This window comes from Schistocerca piceifrons, chromosome 4 (genome assembly GCF_021461385.2).
Source record: "Schistocerca piceifrons isolate TAMUIC-IGC-003096 chromosome 4, iqSchPice1.1, whole genome shotgun sequence".
In the NCBI taxonomy this organism is placed as follows: Eukaryota; Metazoa; Arthropoda; class Insecta; order Orthoptera; family Acrididae; genus Schistocerca; species Schistocerca piceifrons.
The window spans coordinates 241,602,210-241,622,975 of record NC_060141.1 but is presented as its reverse complement, the minus strand read 5'-3'; the positions used below and the strand labels follow the sequence as shown (position 1 = coordinate 241,622,975).

General features: G+C 43.3%; 1 protein-coding gene across 3 annotated transcripts in view; it reads left to right on the top strand.

Annotated features, from left to right (window-relative positions):
* The window catches only part of LOC124794790 (neural proliferation differentiation and control protein 1), a 1,027,601-nt gene that overhangs the window by 937,517 nt on the left and 69,318 nt on the right, over window positions 1–20,766 (top strand). For all 3 annotated transcript variants that reach the window (XM_047258441.1, XM_047258442.1, XM_047258440.1), the window contains exon 6: window positions 7,965–8,126. In XM_047258441.1, the coding sequence (XP_047114397.1) occupies window positions 7,965–8,126 (162 nt within the window). The remainder of the gene's footprint in view (window positions 1–7,964; window positions 8,127–20,766) is intronic.

Below are 20,766 nucleotides of genomic sequence, written 5' to 3'. Positions count from 1 at the left end.
CTGACCTTAGTGTGTAGGAGTGTAACTTAGTATTTTGAAAGTTCGTTGATGAAATCTCTGTCAATTTTCCGTGACAGTAAGCACAACAGTCCGAGATCTCTTCAACCAGTTTTGCTGGTCGGCATATCAAATGTGAACGTTGGCAATGGAACATCTACATCGATACTCCACAAGGCACATAATGGCGAGCAGCGGAAGAGTTCCGGTACCATTATCCCAGCTGCCCTCTCATGGCGAACGGAGAAAGGTTCACTAGAAAAACGAAAGTCTGGTAGTCTCCGTATAATCTTTAAGGTTTCTGATTTTCCCCGCGTGGGAGGAACTAATGTTGCCAGTCTCTTTTTGGAACGTACGCTCCTCGAATTTCATCAGTAAATCTCTGCGCGGTGCACAAGACCTCTTTTGCAGCCAATGGAGCCATTGTAGTTTTGTGACGCTCTGTGCTTTTAAACGGACCCTCGTTGCAACGCGCAGCTCTTCTTTCAATTTTGTCTATCTTCTCAGCCAACGCTATCTGATGCGGAAGGCAAACTGACAAGCAATACTCACGAACTGACCTTCTTCCGTGAGTAGATTGCTTTTTCGTATGATTTTACCACTGAATTCCTGCCTGGAAGTCGTTCTACTACAACTAGATCTATGAGATCATTAGCTTTCTCAGGCCGCACTTAACAATTGTTAGTGTTGTCAGTGACTGTCTGCGAACGGTATAAACGAACAATAAGAGGTCGATGCACCCATTTATGCTCAAAGCTTTACATTCATTCACGATCAAGGTCAACTATACCAAGCAACGACCCCATCTAGGTCTTTCTGCATTCCGCAACAGTTTTCTGGCGTTCCGACTGTCATAAACATTACAGCATCATCTGCGAACAGCCTCACTGGGCTTTCTACGTTATATGCCAGATCAGTTATATGAAGGGTGAAACCGAACTCCATTGAGAAAATTTCAAAAGTTGTCTTGAGATATTTCCCGACTATTTTGATGTAAGACACCCGTTGGCTCGTTACAGACTAATTACATTTCGTTTGATTTCTAATTCCCATTTATCTCTGTATCTGTATTGCACTGAAAATTCCTGAATAACACTGCAAATGGCGACGGTATGTGCTATGTGCTTTGCTCGGAAACAAACTTGTTCCAGTCACTCTCGGTACGTGTTGTTGAGAACAGTAATGCCCACTTTATTCTTTGCCCATAGCGTTTGCATTCAGTACTGCTCGGTTCTCTCTCGAGCTTGTTTTTCTTAAAGTGTCGGTTGTGCGTTAGCAGTGGTACACGGCAGTATGGATAGGTTTGCTGATGAAAAGTTGGCCGATGTGCAGCTCGTGTATGCAAGGAGAGACTGGCACAACGACAGTATGCAGATCTTTTACCGCAGACGGGAACCACGTTACCGTTCCTTTGTGTAACTCTGTAGTTTGTGTTGAGCGTTTAGTGATTGCACGTTATCGGTTTTTTCACTGTTGGGAAAGAGGTTTCACAGTAATGAAAATGAAGTGATCGTATGACTTTGCTGGCTGCGAACCGCATCACAGTTTGTTCCTTTGCCTGGTGCAAGTCTTTGTATTTGACGGCGCTTCGGCGATTCGGGCGTCGATGATTACGAGATTAAATGATCAGGACAACACGAACCTCCTGAAACCGGGCGAAGAAAATCTCCGACAGAAGGGAATCGACCCGAGATCCTGTGACGTGCAGCGTGCTTCATAATTCATGTTACACACTTCTAGAGATTGTCGAGGGGACTTAGTAAACCAAGTTTTACGAAGGAACCACATCCGGAAACATCATCCAGCAATGCTATACGACGTCAGAGTTATAGGCACCGGTGCCTGTAAATTTGTTTGTATATAAGGTGATTCCGTGATGATGTTACTAACTCTCTAGGGTGATGGAGAAGGATATGTGTATCAATTTAAGGTAAGGGTCCGTGTACTGGAAACGAACGAGTCGAAAGTTATAAGCGAAAACCGTTCTGATATCTCTGTCAGTGGAATACATGTACTGGTACTGTTTTTGCTGAGATTGTAGGGTAGGCAACTTTCAGATGTGGTACTAAGGACCAAAACAAGGAAGAAAATGTCCAGTAAATACGGGCTGTAAAATTTATATCTGAGGAGCTGTTTGTTCATCTTCGCTACTGTGAAACACATCCTCTCTATTGAACAATTCGTGATAGTTCTTAAGGTATACATTTTACAGCCATCGTTTACATGTATTCCACTGTCAGAGGTATCAGAACGGGTTTCGCTTATAACTTTCGACTCGTTCGTTTCCGGTACAGGGACCCTTACCTCAAATTGATACATATATCGTTCTCCGCCATTCTGAAATTCGGAATCGCCCTATATAACCATACTTTTACAGGTGCCGATGCCTATAACTTTCACATTCCGTAGCGACGTTGCATGACGTTTGCGACATGGAGTTCCTATGTAAAACTTCATCTACTAAGTCCCCTCAACAATCTCTTAAAGTGTGTAATATGGTTTGTAAAACACCCCGTAGACTCAGTGTGACTAACCAGTGGGTGACCAGATATGGACTTTCCACAAGAACAAAATTACCTGGGATAACGAACCGAATATATCTCAATTACATTATTAGTTTGTAACGATCCACCGGAGACGACGGGTGTCTTTTATCAAAATTGTCCAAAAATATCGGCAAACAACTTCCGAAATTTTATCGCCGCAGTTCGGATTTACCATACGTATTGTAAACAGTTAGTTCCCTACACCATACCTGTAGAGTATTCTCGAAGTCACTTTCACAGGCAGCGTTAAGAACGATGTTTGCTACGGAATCCCAGTCGTAAAGCTGGTCAAATGTTTCGTATTTATGAGCGACAGTGCGGGGCTGTACCAGATGCCCTCCAGATGCATTTTTCAGTTTATTTCCGGACTCAGCGTGTACTTACGGTGAGGCGAGTCCATCGAGTGGATTTTCCTGACAGCGGGCCTGCTCCGTGGTCAGTCAATCAATGATTCACGCTACTCGACACTAAGCCGATTACCTTTGCCGGCCCTGAATAATACATGACGCTGCTCTTGGGCATTTTTGTAGCCTGTACACGGTGTGCTGGGCGCATGGCTGCCGACGAACATGTTCCCACGTATCTCATCCCTTCTACTCAGTTCCTGTTTTCTGTTTATTTTCATGCTGCCGCCACGATTTTCTATCCTTTACTAATCTCTCCATCGCAGAGTAGCACTTACACCCAACATCTTCAATTATTTGTCGCCAATCTTCTAATTTGTCTTCGCTTACAGCTTTTACCATCTACGGCTCCGTTCAGGACCGTGCAGTTTATTCCCTGATATCTTAACGCGTGTCCTATCATCGTGTCCCTTCTTGTAGTATATCTTGCCTTACAGATTCTGCATAGAACCTCCTCATCTCTTATCTTACCAATCCATTTACTTTTCAGCATCCTTCTCTAACACCACACCTCAAACGCTTCCATCCCATCCTATTCTAGTTCACAGTTTGTCATTCTAAATGGGGCTGCATTGTCAGCAGCGAGAGTGTCATATGGTGGTGTTCAATGTAGCGTGAAACGGCTGCTGCTCTTCACGAAACACACTAGTGGCCATTAAAATTGCTACGCCAAGAAGAAATGCAGATAATAAATGGGTATTCATTGGACAAATATATTATACTAGAACTGACATGTCATTACATTTTCACGCAATTTGGGTGCATAGCTCCTGAGAAATCAGTACCCAGAACAACCACCTCTGGCCGTAGTAACGGCCTTGATACGCCTGGGCATTGAGTCAAACAGAGCTTGGATGGAGTGTACGGGTACAGCTGCCCATGCACCTTCAACACGATACCACAGTTCATCAAAGGTAGTGACTGGCGTATTGTGACGAGACAGTTGCTCGGCCACCATTGACCAGACGTTTTCAGTTGGTGAGAGATCCGGAGAATGTGGTGGCCAGGGCAGCAGTCGAACATTTTCTGTATCCAGAAAGGCCCGTACAGGACCTGCAACATGCGGTCGTGCATTATCCTGCTGAAATGTAGGGATTCGCTGGGATCGAATGAAGGGTAGAGCCACGGGTCGTAACACATCTGAAATGTAACGTCCACTGTTCAAAGTTCCGTCAGTGCGAACAAGAGGTGACCGAGACGTGTAACCAATGGCACCCGATACCATCACGCCGGGTGATACGCCAGTATGGCGATGACGAATACACGCTTCCAATGTGCGTTCACCGCGATGTCGCCAAACACGGATGCGACCATCATGATGCTGTAAACAGATCCTGGATTCATCCGAAAAAATGAGGTTTTGCCATTCGTGCACCCAGGTTCGTCGTTGAGTACACCATCGCAGGCGGTCCTGTCTGCGATGCAGCGTCAAGGGTAACCGCAGCCATGGTCTCCGAGCTGATAGTCCATGCTGGTGCAAACGTCGTCGAACTGTTCGTGCGGATAGTTGTTGTCTTGCAAACGTCCCTATCTGTTGACTCAGGGATCGAGACGTGGCTGCACGATCCGTTACAGCCATGCGGATAAGATGCCTGTCATCTCGACTGCTAGTGATACGAGGTCGTTGGGATCCAGTACGGCGTTGCGTATTACCCTCCTGAACCCACCGATTCTATATTCTGCTAACAATAATTGGATATCGACCAAAGCGAGCAACAATGTCGCGATACGATAAACCGCAATCGCGATAGGCTATAATCCGACCTTTATCAAAGTCGGAAACGTGATGGTACACATTTCTCCTCCTTTCACGAGGCATCACAACAACGTTTCACCAGGCAACGCCGGTCAACTGCTGTTTGTGTATGAGAAATCGGTTGGAAACTTTCCTCATGTCAGCACGTTGTAAGTGTCGCCACCGGTGCCAATCTTGTGTGAATGCTCTGGAAAGCTAATCATTTGCATATCACAGCATCTTCTTCCTGTCGGTTAAATTTCGCGTCTGTAGCACGTCATCTTCGTGGTGTAGCAATTTTAATGGCCAGTAGTGCATATAGGGTGAGTCGCGTTAGGCATAACATAGCTGTTTCTTCATGAACGGCTCTAGATATCCGAGAGTTTTCGGTAGATAATTACACGCGGAGGGTCTCATCAGTACAGTATATAGTTAATACGACATTACTTAAAAAATTAAGTTACATACGACGTCGAAAACCAAGTAACGTTTATTGAATGCTCCTTCACACTTCAGGGTGACGCAGATATATGACACTATTTTTCAACATAGTCACCAAGTCTCTGTAACCAACGGTCGAAACGTTCCCCCAATCATTATTTCCTCGACACCCATAGAAACCCTCTTCTTGGTTATGGAGCCATTCGAGAATCGCTGCGTGAACGTCTTCATTCTTGGAAGAACTCTGGGAAGTGTTCTAACAATAAGCAGAATTACTTGCCCATGCAGTGGAACGCACTTTCGAATTCTCACAGACTTTCCGTATTGGAAAGGTAACTTTATTGATCACTGAACATTAGTGACTAACGACTTCAGAAATTTTAAACGCTTTGGAACACGACCTGAGACGTAGACAGCATACAATACTACTCCTACATCTTCAAGAGCTGCCAACCAACTGTCGACTTCACGAGCTCCTAAACTGCTGCATGGAATCTTTTTCCATCAGATCTATCAGTGCCATACGGTGGCTTTCGCAGTATCTATGTAGATATAGATGTATAGGGTGAGTCATAAATGAGGAAGAATATGTCGTTCAAATTGCCACACACTGAGCTACAAACATAAATTCGTTTTCTGCATGATACAATTGAATGGTAAAAATCTAGAAATATGAAGTGGGCTTTTGGGTGTTACTGTGTGCAGACATTGGCCAAGGGGGGACAGATCGGCAACACGGCAGAACATGCGAGTGTTGTAGGTAGCCTAGCCGCTCACGACAAGGCGAGGCATGCGGCGTCAAGCGACGGCCTGCGTGACAATGCGAGCAATTATAATTTGGTTTTTGTATCCCAGACTTAGTTTTAAGAAACGAGTACATAGATGCAGAATACAAAATACAACTTTACAGATATGTAGCAGTTAATACAAACGAAAACAATACAGCTGTACAAATCGGACTAACATAGAAACACATGACCAGAAGCTGCAGTGGTGGTTTATAGCTTCTGTTAGAAATAACAGCCACGATGTGTGTGGCAAAGCTGAACTCTTCGCAGGAAGGATTGCTGAACACGATCCAACACGTCTGTATCTCTTTGCGTAATATCACAGGCTTGTTGTATTCTGCGTTGAAGGGTGTTAACATCAACAACCTCTTTTTCATAAATCACAGATTTCAGATGGCCCCACAAAAAGAAATCCAGTGGATTCAAGTCTGGCGATCTTGCTGGCCATGCTACAGGGCCTCCACGACCGATCCATTTCGAAGGGAAGGCATTGTCCAGGTGGCGTCGCACTATGCTGCTGAAGTGAGCGGGGTCACCATCATGCATGTACCACAGGTTCATACGAGAGGCCAAACTAACGTCTTCCAACACTTCCGGTAATGTATGTGGCCCTATGAGATGGTGGTCAATAATACCACACCAGATATTGACATCGCATCGTTGTTGGTACCCTCGTATCACTGTGCTGTGGGGGTTTTCTTCCACCCACTGGTACCAATTATGCGAATTCACTATATCCTCCTTCGTGAAATAGGCTTCGTCGGTGAACAGTATTGTTCGTGGAAAACGCTGGTCGTGGGTCTGACGCCGTAGGATAAAGTTGCAGAAGCCCAGCCTCCTCTGGTAGTCTCCCAGCAATAATGCCTGTACCGTCTGCATGCGAGAGGGATGGTAATAGTTTCTATGGAGTACTCGCATAACAGTAGATTGTGACATTCCGACCACAGTGGCGAGAGACCTGGTGCTTATTGTTCGATCCTCCGCAACAGTTTGTAACATCCGCACTGTACCCCGACGGTCGGCCACGACCACTAAATCCTGGAGGTGCTACACATGCACCATACTCCCCTCAAGCGGATGGAAGGCGCCGTCTAGGAAACCTCTCGTTGCCTTGCAACGTCAAGTGGATGTCGGTGTATTCTTCGACTATGAGGCTTGTCCTGGTACTGTAGTAACACTGCGAAGCGGCCGTTAGCGGCTGCCGACACGGCGAGTATCGGGCAGAGTGAGCAGCGCAGAGGTGTTGTAAACACGTCATGCACGCCGCGGTTTTACTTCCGCCGTTGACCACTCTTTCCGCTTACATAACACACATTCCCTCACATGGGACTGTACACTCCGTTACCGCCGGCAATGTGTGATTCACTAGTTCTGATACAATTTCACATACATTACGATGGGATTTGTCCTTTCTCGTATCTTTCAAACGCTGGCAGATACACATCAGCTAATTGGTGTGTCATGTGTTGTATCTATGGGTGAATGACATGTGATCGTGAGGCTCGTCGATATCTCGTTCAGTGGTTAACAGGTGTTTTTGTTTTACGTACTCAGTACACCGAGGAGAACGAAATTAACAACGGTGCGTCAGGTGTTACGCTTAGCAGCATGCGGTCCTCGACATATTTTTCCTCATTTTTGACTCACCCAGTAGATGCATTCAATAACAGTGGAAATGGATATCCACCAGTGATACGCAACACGACGGAAAATAATACATGCTGCCAAAAACAACAGAAAAGGGCAAAAAAATCCTTTTATAATAATGAAATTTCACTAGCAATTTAATTTTCAGAAATAAAGTTTGACCCCACAGAAGATGACACGTAAGTGTCGAACCATGTCTGGCTGAATAATAAAAAGTAAACAGTGTGTACGTAAGGCGGACTTTCGAATTAATCCACAGTGTATTACAAATTCTTTACCTCATTTTTCCGTGAATAACCAGCAAGATTTGTATATGCTGCTACTTGCAAGATGTATTTTTACCATGTGTGTAGACGCGAAGACGGGAGCAGGCAGTGGGAGTGATGTGTATGGCGCGCTGTTGCAGGCTGCAGAAGAACGCCAAGGCGGCGGCGGACGTGGAGTACCCGGCCTACGGGGTCACCGGCCCCAACAAGGAGCCGTCCCCCACGGGGGACCGCCGGCTGGCGCAGTCGGCCCAGATGTACCACTACCAGCACCAGAAGCAGCAGATCATCGCCATGGAGAGGTCTGTCCCCGTCTCACTGACACAGTAATTTCTGTTTCCATCCACAACCTTATCCATGTTTTTGCATCACCAGTCTTACAATCTCAGATTGAAAACAAATTAAATTGTCTTTCGCTTGAGCACGTTATCCATAGTTGCTGCATATCTACTTTAGCTGCTTAAAAAACAGTATTTCCTACTACTAGAAATGTGTGATCTTCTCCCACATGTGTTTCGTTTTATTCCCTTAAAATATCAACAGCAGTGTGAAATCAAATATATTTACGCTTTTGGTTTTAGTTCTAGATCTAAAAACAGTTCACTTTACGAGCTATTTACTTGGTGTTTTTTGATTTTTGTCTACCTTTGAGTGCACGTTTTCCAAGTATTCTTCCGTTTGGCGCTGTTTTTTTCGGCATAATGCCACATTGGATTGCAACACTGCTAATTTCTCGACATAAACACTCAACTACTTATTGCACTACTAATGTATATTTATGTTCCTTTGACTAAACGAAAGTCTGTATTTAGTCACCTGGCTGTCTACAGGGTGAAGCGAAATTCGCGCACTCGGGCATCGCAGCGCGACTCCTCACATGCCAGCGATAAAAAAATGCGTGTTACAAAATTTCGTCCGGCGAGTACATCCGGCAGAAAAAGGACGTTAAAGAGTTGCGATCTGGCAACACTGTAACCCCATGAACGCTAACTACTTATGTTAGGACAGGTTAGCTGTGTTGTACAGTTGGCACAGTAGGTAGAGTTTGGGTTAGCATACAGGAGGTCGATGGTTCGAGCCTGGGTTGGGTCGCATTTTTTTTGTTTGCTAATTTCATTCTAATATTTCATACTGTAATATACACCGTTTCTTAGGTAACATGTATCCTAAATTCACAACATTTTGTAACGCTGAACATAACAAATACGTGGTTAGACAAATAAGAAACAGACAGTTGAAACAAATGACCTGTCATAGGACAGAATAACTACAAAACAATATCAATTTCGAGATGCTAAATATGATAGCACAGTACAATAACACAACATTTACTTGTCAGTTATACTACATGTAATGTTTGCGCTCAGATATAGCACATTAGGAACTAATGACAATAATAATGTCCAAGTTAATGACAGCATGACTTTCACAACAGAATACGTTGTCCTCAGAAAAACGGATGCTCAAAGCGAACTCCCTGCAGGCCCAAACATTGCACAACCCGCCGGATCATACAGCTCTGGACCCTTCGCAGCAAAGCAGCATCCACAGCAACAAGGGCAGCATGAACACGCGCTACCAATTCTCCCACATTCGTCGGCGGAGTAGAGTATATGTGCTCTCTTCAGGTGTTCCCACTAGAAGAAATCCAGGGGATTTAGGTCAGGTGAACGTGGCGGCCACACAACTGCGCGTACATGTCTGAGCCATTTCCCTGAAAACGTTCTGTCCAAATACTGTCTCATATTAATTCCAGAGTTTGGAGGTTAATCATCATGTTGGAACCATATGCTCTTCCTAGCAAGTAGTAGAACATCTTCTAGCGCATCAGGCTGGAGGAATGCATGATACCTTCGTGCAGCCAACCATTCAGGCAACATGTAGGGGCCCAAGCACCTGTCGCCCAATATTCCGGCCCAGACACTGAGACCAAAGTGAACTTTATATCCAAGGTTGCATGTGATGTGTGTGTTAACCTCACAGAAATTGTGGGCATTGTGCATATTGAAGACACCTTCACGAGTGAATGCTGCTTCATCTGATCCTATTATGGTGTTCACTAAGTCATCGTTGGCTTCCTGTTGTTGTTGGAGCCGTTCACAGAATTGCATCCTCTGATGGCGATCTGCACGGTGCAGGTTTTGCCTGAAAGCAAAATGATAGTGCTGCAGCCCATGCTCGTGTAGCAAGTTAAAGACCGTGCGTTGCGAGACTCGCAGTTGCCTTGCTACACGACGGGTACTTCGCTGTGGTTCTTGGTGTATGACATCCAGACTAGCTTCATCAGTGGGAAGAGTATGGTGAGTCCGTGGACGACCTCTATCGTGCGATGGTGGAAAGAGAGAACCTGACTACCGAAGGCGGAGCTGCAATTGACAAAACACATTTTATCTGGATGGCGCCAACGAGAATATCTAGCAGCATATTGACGAGTGGCAACACCAGCCCTGTTATCAGATGCACCAAGGACCAGAAGCATATCCACACATTCGTCGGTTGTGTATGCCATACGTCTCCCACACTGGTTTAGAGGTTTACAATGAGAAATTCGATAAGTGTACGCATGTACGGGTGCGTTACTCTGCTTGCAACTAGTCCCCGTCTGGTGGACAGCGCATACAATATAAAGACGCCATCAGTCCTGTACACTGTTCCACCTAATGCGTATTACCCCTCTGACATATATTGTTCTGCATGATTCATCCCGACACTGCTAACTGTGAAATGTTCGGTTTCGAACTAACCTGTTTCCCTAATAGTAACACGCGTGATGTTTCCACGATCTCATTGACAGATTAAAATAATAATAATAATAATAATGCATTGAGGTACATACTAAACAGCATGTGGTTAACAGGCTCAGTGTTGAAAGGCATAATTAGTGGGACCATGGTGATAACATACACAAATAGTAAACGAGTTTGGACATTATTCACAAAGCATGTTGCTAGTACTACCGGTAAAGTAAGGCCCTAACGAAATGTAATGGACCTGAACGAGGCAAGAATAACAGTTGGTACTAATCTATGGGACCATTGAAGGAGGGTACAAAGAAAACAGGTTTCACATCTAGTATATGAAGTAGTGCGAATAAATTCACGCCATTGACTTGGAAAGGACTTCTTTCAAAGCTGACCAATCTTCCACTTCTAAAATTATAGTATGTAAGTGCAAATGTTTTGTAGAGGACCCGCTGCAATCGCTATTGACGATTAAGATGCCAGATAAAGTACCACCTGAACTACATTTACCAAATTAAAAACATGTGTCCCAATCCAGGATCGAATCATCAACCTCCTGCATGCTAACCCAAAAAGGCTATCCACTGCACCAACTCTAGAGTACAGCTAACATGTGCTGACAGAAGTAGTCAGCGTACATGTGGTTACGGTGTTGTCAGATTGCCACCCTTTAACGTCCTTTTTCTGCCGGATGTACTCACTGTACTTCACCCTGTAAAACGCTAGTGCTGCAATATTTGTCTATTACGCCAAGATATTGGTAGTGCTGCAAGCCAAAGTGAAATACTCCGAAACACCTGTGCCAAACGGAAGAATACCTGGGAAATGTACACGCATCGGTAAGCAAAAATCAGCCAAAAGCAGTAAGTAGAAATTGCTCATGTCCATTTTTGACAGCCGTTAAATGAGGACACAACTTTATAATAAACATGATAAATGCGTTTACCTGCAAAATGTAACAACATTAGTGGCACAAAACTTTCCTGATTAAATGAAAATAACCTACATTAGCTTGATGACCTCATCTAGCAAATATGCGCATTTAACTGTTTCATACTCGAAAGTGCAAACAGTTTTTATGATTTATATTACAGATTACATGCTGTAAAATACAAAGCTGAGTTATTGAACTCATGTATACAAGATGTTTAAGTAACCTTTCAACCGATTAGTTTCGTAAGGAGAAACTTCATATCCGTCAATAATGTATATGGTAAATGGGAAGTAGTGAACATAGTACTGAGAGGGGAATGAATAATACAAAAATATACATCACATAGTGAGAACAATTCACAACTTCAAATGTAACTGCTTGCTATTTTTTTATACAATGAAAACATATGTCTCAAATACCTGCTGCTTGACACAGTCACGACGATTAAATATCCAGCCGTAACGTTGCAAAGCAGTATGAAATGGATTTAGCATGTAAGGATTGTAGTAGCGAAGGCTTCGGTTTATAGGGAGAATTTTAGGAAAGTGGTTCATCTGTAAAGGAGACCAGGTATAGGATACCAGTGCGACACATTATTGAGCTCTCCTCGAGTGTTTGGCATCCGTTTCAGTTCGGGTTGAAGGAAGATCTCTAAGCAATTCAGAGGCGGGCTGCTAGATTTGTTTCCAGTAGGTTCGAAAAGCACGCAAGTATTACAAAGAGTAGATGAGCCCTGCCGGAGTTACGAAAGATTGTCAAGACGAAGTGTCACGAGAAGCTGTCCAAGAGGACTTTTTGTTCCACGAAAATGCTGCAGCTCATTCCCCACAGACAGTCATAAACGTTACTTCTTTGGACTATCAGAGTTTTCCTCTCCCACCGCATTCGCCTGAATTGACACCCAGTAACTTCTTCCTCCTTCGTCAGATGTAGAAGCCATTAAAATTGGCTCTGAGCACTATGGGACTCAACATCTGTGGTCATCAGTCCCCTAGAACTTAGAACTACTTAAACCTAACTAACCTAAGGACATCACACACATCCATGCCCGAGGCAGGATTCGAACCTGCGACCGTAGCGGTCACGCGGTTCCAGACTGACGTGCCTAGAACCGCACGGCCACACCGGCCGGCAGAAACCATTACGTGACAAGATTTTTCAGAATAATTACGAGGGGATTTTCGAGGCGAAACGTTTCCTGAATAGAGAAAGTGTAGACACCTGTAACGAAGGCATCCTGTAACTGACCCATATATGGGAAATACACGTTGTTTTGAAGGGTGAAGACCAACACTATCAATGAGTTTAAGATGGTAACCTGTTTATTTTATATCTTTAGAAGATAATTAACTTCCCCTTTTGATACACCAGAATCATTTTCCTCCTTCATATGCAACTTTCGCATGTTTCGCGGGAAGAATTTCTGTAATTTCAGTGTCATGGCTTCTACGCAAGGTACGTGTTAGATGATACACCGTGTTTCTGGATTCATTTCGGAGCTTGGGGCTGGTGGAATTTTGTAAGGCTCTCCGCCAAGAACAGACCTGCCGTCACTTAAACTACCAAATACTTCGAAAACCCCAAACGTTTGGGTTACATCGGATTGTTTTCCCAGACACTTTAAATTGTCTGATGGCCATTGTGTTCCGTGAGGAGTGGGAACATGAGGGGGGGGGGGGGGGAGAGGGCATGTTTCCTCGTTTAAAACCATGATGGTTTAAAAGCTCATAACGATTATAAATGGCACAAACTTATGTAAGTCGGTGTATTGCAGTATCGAGATAGTATGGTTGCGGCAAGGGAATCGCACACCTGCCCGAGCACAATTGTGTGGTGAGCTGGGCTGTGGCGTGGTGCATCCGACCGCCAATACTCGGCGGCTTCTCATTGTTATCAATAAACAAGTACGCAAAATATGTGTATATCAGAGCGCCTAAGCCTGCTTTTCGCTAGATTTTTAATGTAAAATAAACGAAACCACCTTCACGCCAGTTCTCATGTAGTGAACTTTAACTAATATTTATTAACTTCTACTATTATATTCATGCCCCTAATTTTCAACAACTGTACTATTATCTTTTCAGGATAGAATGTATTCATCAGTTGCAAATAAATTTTATTAGGCTTTAAGGGTTTCGACAAATTAATGTGTCATCTTCACAAGGCTACAAAATTAGAGATATTATAAATCTTTAGACCTTGGCTATACATTTATGTGAAGTATAAAAATTATATTACAGGAACTTCCCTAGTATTGGTTTGGCAAATATCAACATCTTCTTTGTAGAATCATACTGCCATGGTGTGTACAGAAACGTACGTATTATATGCGATTGTTTTGAACAGAGACTGACAATTTACAGTAACTAAATCACATCTAGGTATCTATTGTACCAGCAGCAAGGAACATATATAAAAGTATATATAAAAATATAACACATTTGAAAAATCAATAACACATAGTTCTAATATATAAAAGCGATGGGCTAATTTTCACTGTTTATAAGAGATGATAAGCAAACAAAATTGTGACTGTTCTTTAAACTAAGTTCATCATTCAATAAATCTTTTGTATTTAAGTGCGAATGTTTATATATTTTCAATTCTTCTAAAAGATTAATTTTGTAGCCCTTGTCAACTGTACGTAAGATTTCCATATTAAGCATGAATGGAGGAGGAAGTGTGTGTTTCTCTGTTTTAAAATAATCACATACAATATGCACGTTTCAGGACATACCATGGCATTACATGACATTATGCTTATATGTAGAAGATATTGACATATGCTAAATCAACACTTAGAAAGTTTCTGTAATATACTTCTTATGTTTCACAAAAATGTATAGCTAAGGTCAAAGATTTATAACATCCCTAATTTTGTATGCTTCTGAAGATGACAAATTAACCTGTCGAAACCAGTAAAAGCATAATAAAACTTACTTGCAACTCATGACTGAATTTCATGCTGAAAAATTCATTAAAACCTATTTAATTCCGACCAATCGTTTTCTACGGACGCAAAAGATGTCCAGGTTTACCCCGAACAGTTGTATAAACCACCACCCCCCTCCCCTCCGCTCGTACCCACCCCTAAAGGCTACCGGACGCCCTCAAAACTACGACAAATCTAGGCAAACCCGGACGTGTGGCAGCCCTAACCATGCACAATAAAATTCTTTTAACGCCTCCCACTGCAGTTGTTGAGCGTTTCTGTTTCACACTGACTAAAGAAACCTGTGATGAATCGTGCAGAACTTCTTTGAAACTTTTGAATTCGTCACGTTAATCGATCTCGGCGAGAGCAGAATGACGAACGTACCCGAACTGGCTGAAGAAGGGTTTCATGAACGACATCTTTCCTGGCTGTGAGAAGGGTTTGTAGTAGTTGTAGCAGCAGTAGTTTTATATATATGTAGATCTCTTAAAGGATATTGGACATGTCTGCACATTACAATTTAAGAACAACAGACATTTACAGACTTGTAGGATTAGTATGACAAGGATGGGCCAGGTAGTCGGCCATGACCTTACAGAAAGAAGGGCAAACGTGCTGATGACATTCTGTTTGCAAATATCTTTGTGTCTTCATATCACTTTAACTGAGAATCAGTATTCATTCCTAGAAATTTTGCATTTGTTACACAGGCTGTAGAGATGTTACCTATACTAAATTTAACTGTGTCATTTCTCCTCATTCATGGCATTAGGTTTCTTTATGTTCAGTGTCACTTTATTACTTATTGATCAGTCGTAAACTTCCTTGAGGGTTTCATCTGCTTCCTCTGCAAGGAGTCCTCTTCCTTTCTCAATGACTCCCTGACTTTCCTAAAAGTTGCTACTCTGAGGAACTCCTACATCAATGTATTTTCGTTTTGATAAGGTTTTTTACTAAAAGTTTAGACTAATTTGAAGCACGTGCCATATGTACACTTTGTACCTAATCTGTTAGGTATGATCAGTACCAGTCATTAGATATCCCTCCTATTCCTAATTCATCCAGCTTATTTAGTGGAATCTTATGATCAGCAGTATCAAAATCGTTAAAAAGATTTTAAAATATGCTTGTGATACTCTTCTTTGACAAGAGCATTAAGTTCCATTTCTGTGACTTTACTGTGGCCGATTCCTTACTTTTGCCACCTCGGAAAGGTTCTATATGTTCAGGTACTTCATTAATGCATCTTTCATAATTAATGCTATTATTTTTTAGAGTAGTGACAGCAGGGAAATGGACCGGTAATTTTCTATATTTTCTGCATTACCTTTCTTTTGCAGAATTACAACTTCTGCCTGTTTTAAATATTATGGAAATTTCCCTGGCGTGAAGAACCCTTTTATTATATTTGTTAATGGAGTTGGCGTAATATCTATGCATTGTTTCAGTGTACACATTGGTACTTAATATTTTTTTTATTTTTTTAGTTCTTCTTCAGTTTTTACACAGTTTCTTGTGAGCGACCTCTTTTGTGTTGAATTACTCGTCCCTTGGTTTCTTCCAATAAATCTGAGTGTGGCATCTGTCTACTCCACGACTAGATTTATTTCGTCTTCCGCCTTAAAGGGTTCCGGACAGAAACTGCTAGGTACTTAAAAGTTGTGACTGATACCAGTGAGTAATGGCAGATAACTTAGCGGCACGAGAGCAGCATTTTTCGTCCATTTATCTGCATTACATTACATTTATTTACGACCTGCATGTACGTATATGTTAACGCGCAGGGCACTAGCTTGTGAGGTGGAGAGGTGTGCCAGACCGCGTATTAGGTTAACAGTCGTTGCTCTGGTACACCGACCAGCCTCATTGTGGTTTTTAGGCGGCTTCCCACGCTCGTTTAGGCAAATTCTGGGCTGGTCCTAATCTCTGAAAATACGATACACAGAACGTTGTTGGCGCGCCGGGTGAGACGCAATGAGAACACGACACAGGTTAACAATGTAGAAAAAGTTTATGTAATAAGTACCTAAATTAAAGCTCCTTCTTGTAATAAGTTATTTACAAATGAAAATTCTGTATGTACTAGGAGTCCAAACAAGAAAAGAAAAAATGATTATGTGGCTGAAAGCCAAAATGAGTCATAAAGGTTTCACTAATGACTAACTATGTAAACTGAGTACAGATTACCACATGGAATGTTGGGAAGTTAATCACACGATCATTATTTAGTGGCGTAAGACCGAAGTCTGAAGAAGTAGCCATTGCTCTAAGTTCGGTAGGGATTAGAAGATGAAGACTGCACAGCGACAGACCGACGATGATCCCTTGCCGAGACTCTGATTGATGGTCTACGGATACAGCCAGCGCCTGGCCCAGGGAGCTCGAAAGTATAACTGGCTCAGCAGGTGAGACCGAACTGGCGATCCGTGATTGAGCATCGGCCAAAATACTGTCGCAGCGCACGGGTAAATGATGATGATGATTTTTTGTTTGAAGGACGTTCAATGACGCCGTTATCAGCGCCCTTGCAAATTCCCAACCTTTTCACAGTCCAGTCTCACCATTTTCCCAAATGATGATGAAACGATGAGTACAACACAAACACCCAGTCCCCGAGTGGAGAAAATCCCCGACCCCGTCGGAAATCAAACCTGGGACCCCGTGGTCCAGAGGCCTCACAGATAAAGGCCACTACGCATGCACCAATTTATCGGCCGACCGACCGACCAATTTCGTGTCTGCCTACACACGTCCCGACCGACTGCATTCAGCAATCACAACACCGCCCTGTTGTTGTGATTTGTTTATCGGAAGTTTATCTTGTTGACGTTCTACGAGATCCCATTTGGTTTTACAATGAAACAAAAAGAAGTTTGCTTTCACTGTTTTATAGGTAAAAGGCCAAAAAAAGCCGAGAGTAAGCTGTGATCAAAGAAGTGACTAGTGCAAGGAAAGGCATTCACCCACCTTCTGTTAGTTAAGCATCTGGGATCCGATGATTTTCATGATTATCTAAGAATGGATTAATCATGCATTTCGGAGCTGCTGAACATCATCAAACCATTTTTAACAAAAAAGAACACCTGTAAAAAGAGGCTGTAAGGTGGGAAGAGAGGCTGTTAGCTACTTTATGATTTCTAGCTCCTGGCAGAAGTTAAGAGGACCTCAAATTCAGTGCTGTTGTATCCCCACAATTACTAACTAAAATAATTCCTGCAACTTGCAACGAGATTTATAGTTAACTGAGGAAATACAGCATGGTAAAGCAAAATGAATAAATCAAAAGACGTTCATGTAAACGTTGTTAATTTATTTATGTGTGTAGCATAAAAGATTACCTGTAAGTTTAAGAAACTAATTTCGTATTCGAAGACGGAAGACTACACACGGTGGTGGTGCACATCATGTAATAAATACAACAACAGATAAATAAAAAATGAAACAACTGTTAGGCCTGTAACAAAAATCGCACAATTTGCTCTTTATGTCAGAGGCCGTGGATATAGGCTGGACTTTTTTAACACTTATAAAAATGAAGCAAGTATATTTTATGAATTAAAGTCCATTGACTGTCGATATTTCGGTCTTTAGATTTCGTTTCCGGTAAGTATCGGAAAAAACCTGAAATTAGAATTACAGAAGATCGACGGACTTGTATTTCTCTGTGTCTCACATGAAACCTGTTGTGTTGGAAGAAGAGCCAACCCCATGTTACTAGAGGAGGCCGAAATGCACGCGTTTTAGCTCACGCAGGCTGGCGTGAGGAGGGAATGACTCTACTGACGTGAGGTCTGGAACATCACAAGTAATTAGAATTCAGAAAGCGGACGTAATTAGTTTGATACTTAACTTTAATCCATTAATGATGAACGTCGCTCTTGACGGTACATGATTCACAATATTATCTGTTCAGACGATAGTAACTGAATATGGCACCTTGCTAGGTCGTAGCAAATGACGTAGCTGAAGGCTATGCTAAACTGTCGTCTCGGCAAATGAGAGCGTATGTGGACTGTGAACCATCGCTAGCAAAGTCGCCTGTACAACTGGACGAGTGCTAGGGAGTCTCTCTAGACCTGCCGTGCGGCGGCGCTCGGTTTGCAATCACTGATAGTGGCGACACGCGGGTCCGGCGTATACTAACGGACCACGGCCGATTTAAAGGCTACGACCTGGCAAGTCTGGTGTCTGGCGGTGACACCACAAAACCATTATGGATTCGTTAAAAATGGGAAAAGTGCTTCATTTCTTGCATCTGTATTGCTATTCTCCTCCCACGATATGTTCCACAGACATCTGCAGTCTTGAAATTTCGCTGTCAAAGATTCGTCCACCTCGCACCCTGTCATGTGTTTTAGAACACCATTTCATCCTGTGATCACCGACAGAAGATGAAGTTGTGTCGGGAGACTGGCACGACAGCGCTGTGTCTGGTACAACTTGTCCGGTGGAGTGGTGGGGAGTTCGGCTGTCGAGTGGTCCTGCACACCCGACTTCCAAACAAGGAATGTTCGTCGATCGGTCGGTCAAAACCCCTACACACGTCCAATTTGTCGGTCGTTCAGTCGTGTGTGGGGCCCATAAGTTGCGAGCTGCTGACGGGCACGTGACGTGTCGTAGGAAAGTAGTAGCTAGGATCACATAGTCGTGATCATGGAAGCGCGCTCTGCTGTCAGCAGTCATGTGCACAACACTGTGCACAACAAATCGGTATATTGTTGTTGTTGTTGATGTTGCTGTCCGGAACATTTACCAACATGCGAGACGAGCACGGATCGGTGTTCCGCTTGCAGGCGCTTGTACCTGTCGCGGCGAACGGTTTCTGAAGCAAGGCCACTCGCGCAACGCGAATGTGTGGCAGGTTGCTGCCTTGTAGGACGGACACAGCACAAACAGTTAAACAATGCTTACACGATTCACGGACACAGATGACGCACATAGCTCTCCTACCGAATATTAAGTGAGGACAGTGACGACATGAAGACCATTAGGCTACAGAGTTAAAATAAAATAATTTTCCAGTTCACAAGAACAGTAGATACAACAAAAAAAAGGTTCAAATGGCTCTGAGCACTATGGGACTTAACATCTACGGTCATCAGTCCCCTAGAACTTAGAACTACTTAAACCTAACTAACCTAAGGACAGCACACAACACCCAGCCATCACGAAGCAGAGAAAATCCCTGACCCCGCCGGGAATTGAACCCGGGAACCCGGGCGTGGGAAGCGAGAACGCTACCGCACGACCACGAGATGCGGGCAGTAGATACAGTTTGACAGAATAAATAGTAGTAAAGAGAAATTACTTTTATGTACATTTTGGGCGATCTACCAATCTTCACACCAGGAGCTGATTGTCGGCAAGTCTCCCTGTGTATCGTAACAAGTTTCTAGCGGTGTTGTTTCTCTGTATATAGTAACAAGTTTCTAGCGATGTTGTTTCTCTGTATATCGCAACAAGTTTCTAGCCAATTCGTCTCCCTGCACACTTTTTGGCATCTGCGAACAGCCTCAGAGAGGTGCAAATGTTACCCGGCAGTTTAGTTATATACACCGATGAGCTAAACTAATACAACCGCCTGCTAAATAGCGGTCAGCGAAGACATAAAGAGGGAACAGGTGCAGTTGGGCCACAGTATGTTTATATAGGGTGGTGCATTGATCGTGACCGGGCCAAATATCTCACGAAATAAGCGTCAAACGAAAAAACTACAAAGAACGAAACTTGTCTAGCTTGAAGGGGGAAACCAGATGGCACCATGGTTGGCCCGCTAGATGGCGCTGCCATAGGTTCAAATGCCTCGGAGCACTATGGGACTTAACTTCTGAGGTCATCAGTTCCCTAGAACTTAAAACTACTTAAACCTAACTAACCTAAGAACATCACACACACCAATGCCCGAGGCAGGATTCGAACCTGCGACCGTAGCGGTCGCGCGGTTCCAGACTTTAGCGCGTAGAACCGCTCGGCCACCCCGGCCGGCGCTGCCATAGGTCAGACGGATATCAACTGCGGTTTTTTTTATAGGAAACCCCATTTTTTTCTTATATGTTCGTGCAGTACGTAAAGAAATGTGAATGTTTTAGTTGGACCACTTTTTTCGCTTTGTGACAGATGGCGCTGTAATAGTCACAAACGTATAAGTACGTGGTATCACGTAACATTTCGCCAGTGCGGACGGTATTTGCATCGTGAAACATTACCCGTATTAAAATGGACCGTTTACTAATTGCGGAAAAGGTCGATATCGTGTTGATGTATGGCTATTGTGATCAAAATGCCCAACCGGCGTGTGCTATGTATGCTGTTCGGTATCCTGGACGACATCA